General features: G+C 57.8%; 1 protein-coding gene across 4 annotated transcripts; it reads left to right on the forward strand.

Moving 5' to 3' along the window:
* The first annotated feature begins 202 nt into the window (after window positions 1–202).
* Window positions 203–5,545, forward strand: Lbhd2 (LBH domain containing 2). Of its 4 annotated transcripts, none has more exons than XM_036206223.1 (5): window positions 203–463; window positions 1,877–2,062; window positions 2,154–2,222; window positions 3,978–4,134; window positions 5,168–5,545. In XM_036206223.1, exons 3-5 carry the CDS (start codon window positions 2,166–2,168, stop codon window positions 5,296–5,298), a joined length of 345 nt encoding a protein of 114 aa, XP_036062116.1. In that variant the 5' UTR covers window positions 203–463; window positions 1,877–2,062; window positions 2,154–2,165; the 3' UTR covers window positions 5,299–5,545. The 4 variants fall into 4 exon arrangements, with proteins under 4 accessions (XP_036062116.1, XP_036062118.1, XP_036062117.1 ...); XM_036206225.1 differs by having other exon boundaries at window positions 1,877–2,046; XM_036206224.1 differs by having other exon boundaries at window positions 1,974–2,062.
* The last annotated feature ends 621 nt before the right edge of the window (window positions 5,546–6,166 follow it).

Genomic DNA, 6,166 nt, shown 5'->3' on the forward strand with positions numbered 1-6,166 from the left:
ACGTGTGTAGGGATGATGCTATGGCCCTGCGTGTCAGAGTTGCTCACCAGACCAACTGTCCCAGGCTATTTAGCGCCTTCTGGGGAATGGGACTGGGGGCGAATATGTGAGAAGGAATGGGGAACAATCCCAAGCTGCCCCACTTCCTTCGCTTTCCACTTCCCCTTCAGGTGCCTGGTTGGAGAAAATCCCCTCCTTACCTATCTGGATCCACATGATGCTACACCTCACATTCTAATCTTGAGATTGGGGGAGGAGATCTGAAGTGGCCAGGACCAGGTTCTGGCGATAGGGTGGTGCCTAGGGAGGTGGAGGCCAGGTCCTTCCGGTGGCCCTGCAGAGCAGAGGGCGGGAGTGTGAATGAGGGGCTGGCTGCGAGCGCGTGTGGGCGGAGAGCTCGGAGGAGGATCGAGGGAGGCGAGCTCCCGAGCCAGCCAGCGTGGAGGGCCCGCAAGCGCCAGCGGTGAGTGTCGGCGAGTGTGCTGGAGGCGCAACGCCCCCTCCCCACCCTCGCCCTCAGGGTTCCGTCCAAGGTGCACCTTGGCAGCCAGGGGCGGGTGCGTGGGAAGGAGGGCGAGTGCGGTGAGGAGTTAGTGGGAGCGCCCCGGGGAAGGGACGGGCGTGGGTCCCACGGTCCCCCTTGGCAATCTAACGCGGGGCTCTGGACCAAGAGGCCCCCTACTGCTTGCGGTGCACCACACCTGGCCCTCCCGCGCCCCCCGAGCGGATGGAGGTGTGGGCGGCACTCGCAGCAGGGGCTTCGGACACCAGGCGCTGGGCAAGAGCACGACAGCCCGTGGGCACTTGTCCTCCCTCAGCTCGCCGCCCCATGGTCGCTCCATCCTCGCTGCTGTCTTGGCTCCCCAGATTTTCCCCTGGAACGATCTTCCTCCTTTCTCCCCTCACTCTTCAGCTCTACCCCTCTTTGCACGGCCTCTGTGCCCACTCTCCCTCCCCCTTCTTCGAATGTCTCTGAGACATCTTTGGCTCTCCGTTCTGGGCTTAGCCGAAGTTCCCAGAACTCGGAGGTAGGCAGGGTCCTAAGAGGGTCTCAGAGCTGGGAGCAGCAGTCCACAGGGCATCGCATGGGCTCTGGGACAGAGGCACTAGTGGCTAGGACGTGGCTGCGCACTGCCCGGGGATGCCCATCACAGGCATGTGCCCCCCTTCCAGACTTCCCTGGGATGCCATGGAACTTGAGCTGACCGAGGTGGACATTTGGTAGAAGGAGCCTCATTTTCCAGACTGGCAGTTGACCTCGCTTAGAGCGTTTCTCCTCCCGCCCAACCCCTTCTCCCGCCCCCCTCCAAGCACCTGCCTCCTGGAGGGTGTCTCGGGCATTCCATCCTGCGGTTCACTATTTTGCCTTGGCCCAATCTTCTTCCGGCTCCCAGGCCTCTAGCCTGCGGCAGTGTGCTGCCTGTCTAAAATCTGGCCAATGCCTGTTAGAACCCACCGTCATTTCTTCCTTAGCCTAGGCTGGGCCCCAAGAACCTACCCTGCTGCATTGCTGGGGAAGGTCTGAGGGTGGGCCTATGATTTCTGGCAGGGACTCTCTTTCCACTGCCCTCACTGTGGAGGCTCTGACCCAGCCTTCCCATCCTGTGCCTGGCCTGGGCAGGCATGGCCAAGAGGCAAGGTGTCAGCTTCCCTCTGGTGATAGGCCCTCAGGGCATGGCCCAGGGGTCTGTGGGTGAAGGGGTGTTCTTGGGGAGGAACTGCGCACCTTGGCCTCTGCCTGGCCCAAACTCAGCCCCAGGTGGTCCCAGCTTCCTGACTCTGAAACCTGTTTGGGTCCTCAGGTCTGCTGTGTTCCCTGCCTCAGCACACCATTCTCTCCTTCTGCTGTCCTGACTGCCTGCTGTTCATCCCTTAGGGAGGCTTCAGGCCAGCTGACCTTCCTCCAGGAAGCCTTCCTGGCTCTCAAGGCTGGGTCAATCAATCTCTCCCCCTCTTGCCACACTTCTCTACAGCCCTGGGCACTGTACGGCAGCTCTCGGCTGCTCTTCCTCTGAGGGAGCAGCTAACAAAGATCAGGCCTAAGCTGTGAGCATTGGGCCAGGTGAGGCTGGGGTAGGGTGAGTTCCCAGAGGAGGCGGCCAGCCGGCACTGGCTGCAGTGGACACCTCATTTGCGCCCCTGTCTTTCTGTAGCCCGGCATCAGCATGAGCACTCTGCAGTCAGCTGCTCCTACAGAGGGCGCCAGAGGCCCAGCCGGGAAGGTAAGTGGTGGAAGAGCCGGGAGACCAGAGGGAGCCTTCCTCAAGCCTATGACTTCAGATATGCCTGCCATCTCTGCTAGCCTCAGTCTACCCTTCCATGCAGGGAGGCCACTGCTATTTTTATAGAAATTTGGTGGATAAAGCAAATGCAAGCAAGCTACCCTGGCTTACTTAGCACCCCTTCTGGACCTGGGAATGTGAAGGTTTACTCCCCAAGCACATGACCACACTTTGCTCTCTGCAGGGTGGTACAGTTTTTGTGTTTGTTTTGTTTTTGAGACAGTATTTCTCTGTGTAACTGCCCTGGCTGTTCTGGAACCACTATGTAGACCAGACTGGCCTCAAACTCACAATGATCTCCTGTCTCTGCCTCCCGAATACTGGTGGGATTAAAGGCACATGCCACCGCCGCCTGTCATGGTAGATACAATTTTAGGGTGCCTGCAGATCCAGTTTTTGTCAGGGATGTTGATGCAGCAAAATGTTTAATATACTGGGGTGCACTGATGCACCCCTGTAATCCTAGTAGTCTAGAAAGTGAGTCAGAAGCATCAAGACCAGCCTTGGCTACATAGTGGGTTGCCAGCCAGTCTGGGGAATAAATAAATAGTTTCAGAAATAAAGTAAAATGAGAACCTAGTCCCTGCACAAAGGAGCAGCTTGGGGTCTCTGTTCTCGAGCTGGGTTGGGTCAGTGGGGCCAGTGAAGGAGAAGCAGCCTAGACTCTGATCTCATCCGCACAGCTACCCTGAAGGTCCTACTTGCCTGGCTACCTCCCCATAGTGGGTACCCTTCAGCCAGACCCCCCGGCTGAGGGGCAGGAAGTAAAATGGCATGTGAGGAGGGAGCTGGGATGGGCAAGGAGGCCTGACTTGGCAATGTCAACATAGGGTCAGCCCAGGAGGTCCCAGCTGTGGGGGCAGAAAAGGGTCCCTGCTCTGCTGTCATCTGAGGACATCTGTTCTTTTGTTCCACCGATGACCCAGCCTGGTGACACCTGTCCTCAGACCTCAGGGTCACCTGCAGTACTTGGCTAAAAGGGTCCTGGGTAGAGCATGTGTGGGAAGCCGGTGTCCAGTGGCTCTAAGCAGGCATCCAGGGCTCGTGAAACAGCCTGCCTGCTCTGAGCCTGCCTTCCTGGAGGCCCTCATGGCACCACGGGAAGATGTACATACACTAGGTAGCAGTCTTTGCCATAACTCCAGGAGGGCACACAGGTGGAGCAGTACAGGCAAGTCAGACCTTGGAGCACCAAGGGATGGAGCTGTGTGAGAAAGCCTCGACCTTGAAAAGCCTTGAATGGGATGTGGAGAGGCTGAGGGCACCCAGAGGGCGTGTGGGCACTGAACAATGAGCGAGAGCCAGCTCTGATTGCCATGGCAACGTCTTCCTAGCTCCTCAGCCTGCCTTGTGGAGGGAGGAGGCCAAGGACCCAGCAGGGAAGCCCCCAGAAAGGAAGTGTGCTGCATTCCAGGTACTGGAAGCAGTTGTGGTGCTCAGTCCCAGGATCCCTCCTGAGTGACTGGGTCTCTATGATCTTAGGGTCTGTCTGTGAAATGGGCTTCTCTGGGTCTGAGCCCAGGTGAGTGCAATGGTGTTTCCTTGGTGCCTTATTCCCTAGTGGTGATAAGAGGTAGGGGCTGTTCACCCTGCCTGTTCTTGTTCTTCCTAGTAGGGCAGGTGGAGGGCAGAAGAGGCAAGGGGCCATGAGCCCATGGCCCAGTATTGCCCTGAGACTCCCCCCTCTCCCTATAGGCTGCAGTAGGCATCCAGGAGAAGGGCCCTCGGCTCTGCCAGCGACTGCCCTCTATCGTGGTGGAACCCACTGAAGTGGGTGCTGTGGAAAGTGGGGAGCTGCGTTGGCCACCTGAGGGCACCCAGAGAGGTACCGCTCAAATCCAGGCTGCTGCTGGTGAGTGAGAGGCCATTTCACCTGTCTCAGAAACCACACTCATGTCCTGTGTTTGCAGCAGGTGTGGGACCCTGTACTAGTTCATACCCTGACACCATCTGCCCTGCCTTGCCTCTACCTGCTCCTGTTCCCATGCTTCCTCTTCTCTCTCCCTGTCCCCTCATGCATGCCTACGGCTCCATCACCTGAGAGATGCACCCTCTCCTGCCATCCAGCTGCTTTCTGTTCCCCTTCCTTCCTTCCTGACTCAAGACCTTTGGAACAGTGCACATTGCCCTCAAGGACCCAGAGGGCTCATTTGGGAACATGGGTTCCTCATGTCTTGGCAGCAGGGTCCTTGGTAAAAGCCTGGAACTTCTAGAGGAGGGTGGGGCGGGAGGGGGTCAGTCCTCAGGGCCAGCAAGCTGGCAGTGGAGCCCTCTAGAGTGGTTCTAGAAAGCTCCACTGAAAGCTGTGACCATGTGGGCTGAGCTGTACCCTGGAAATCCTTGTGTCTGGAAGCCACTGGAGGATCCCCTGTGAGGAAGTGAGCTCAGCTCCCATGAAGGATGCTCAGAACCCCACAAGCCCGCCTCCTCCCCCGAGACCTCAGCCCCTGGGAGCAGCTGTTATAGTAGCCCTTATGTAGCTGGCCCTGAAGGGGTCTGTGCCCAGAGCCCCCACTTGTACTTAAAGCTCCTTTACCCTCTGTCAGGTCAGCATCAGAGATAGGAGCAGCAGGGACTGGCCCTCAGGTGACCACTGAGGCTGGGGCTCTGGAGAGGCCCTGGGTCTACCCTTCTCTCTGCCATACTTTCCCCTGAAGTACAGGGCAGGGTGGGGGGAGGGTTGCTTCTGCTCCCAGAGGTGAGCTTCATCCTCCTCCTCTCTTTCCCTAAAACAAGTGTATCATTACCTCTTCCTTCCTGTCAGCTCTTGGGGAGAAGGGGCTGCCCCACCCAGATGTCTGCCAAAGGCTTACCTTAGACCCCTAAGACCAGTCCAGCTACAGCTCCTCACCAATATGGAGGCTTTTGTGTATATGTTTTTGCAGCTCCTTCCTCGAGTCCACCAGGAGCACCAGGGAAGGCAGCAGATCAGGATGGCATCAAGGACGTCAGCTCTGGGCACCAGGCATTGCCTGGTCCAGTAACAGATAAAGGCATGGCAGGCCCTGCTCTCTGACCACGGAGAGGGCCTTGATCCCAGGACGACTGGCTGATTCACAGCTAAGGCTGGGCCCACCAGGACACCCAGCTCACCAAGCTTCCTGTCTGGCTAGGTGTGGCCAGGACCTCAATCCCTGCCTTTGTGTTCCATGGTCCAGATCTGGAGTATACCCCTCTTTGTCCAGTGATTTGAAGCAGAAATAAAGGCACCCTTCCCGGTGGCCATGGGCACCCTTGGTGGGTACTTGAGGTGCTGAGGACAATTTTGGCTTGACCAGTGACATTCTAATCTCTCCTAAGAACCTAGGCTGAGCGAGTCAGAGTGTTGGATGGGTAAGCACATGGGTGCTTGGCACTTGCCCTGGGAGGGCTGAGCAGAGCCAGAGGCTCCAGGGTGGGTCTGTTCAGAGCTACAGTGTGGGCTCTTCTACTGCCTCTGCCTAGGGGCCCTCTCTCATCTTCCTCAGCCAGACTGCCTATGGCCGCTCTTCCTGGAGGCCTCCAACCTCTGCTGGAGATCTCCTGCAGACTAGACACCCTTCATCCCGGTACATTAGGACACAAGGATGGTCTCTAGGGTGAGAGATCTTCCAGCCTGGACCTCCTGAATTCCAGCAAAAGTCCTATTTCACAGATGAGGAAATTTAGGTGCAAAATGAGGGACCACGGACTAGTTTTGGCGAGGGCTATGTAGGGACCCGCAGGCTGGACCTTTAGTGGGCAGGCACCTCCTCCTACCTTGAACGATGGTCCTGGCCCTCCACACCATACAGGGACAAACCATCTTGGCTGTCTCCCTGCAGGAGGGGAGCTATGGTACCTAGTCAGGGCTGGCTTGGGGAGCAGAAAGCTGACCATGCCTAGGGCCCACTCGTTAGTTGTGC

The sequence above is a fragment of the Onychomys torridus genome, chromosome 14 (genome assembly GCF_903995425.1).
Source record: "Onychomys torridus chromosome 14, mOncTor1.1, whole genome shotgun sequence".
NCBI classification, from domain to species: domain Eukaryota; kingdom Metazoa; phylum Chordata; class Mammalia; order Rodentia; family Cricetidae; genus Onychomys; species Onychomys torridus.

Coding starts and splice junctions, on each gene's coding strand:
- Lbhd2 (XM_036206223.1), top strand. CDS start 2,166: ATGAGCACTCTGCAGTCAGCTGCTCCTACAGAGGGCGCCAGAGGCCCA. Junction 2,223..3,977: donor CCAGAGGCCCAGCCGGGAAG/GTAAGTGGTGGA, acceptor CTCTCCCTATAG/GCTGCAGTAGGCATCCAGGA. Junction 4,135..5,167: donor TCAAATCCAGGCTGCTGCTG/GTGAGTGAGAGG, acceptor ATGTTTTTGCAG/CTCCTTCCTCGAGTCCACCA.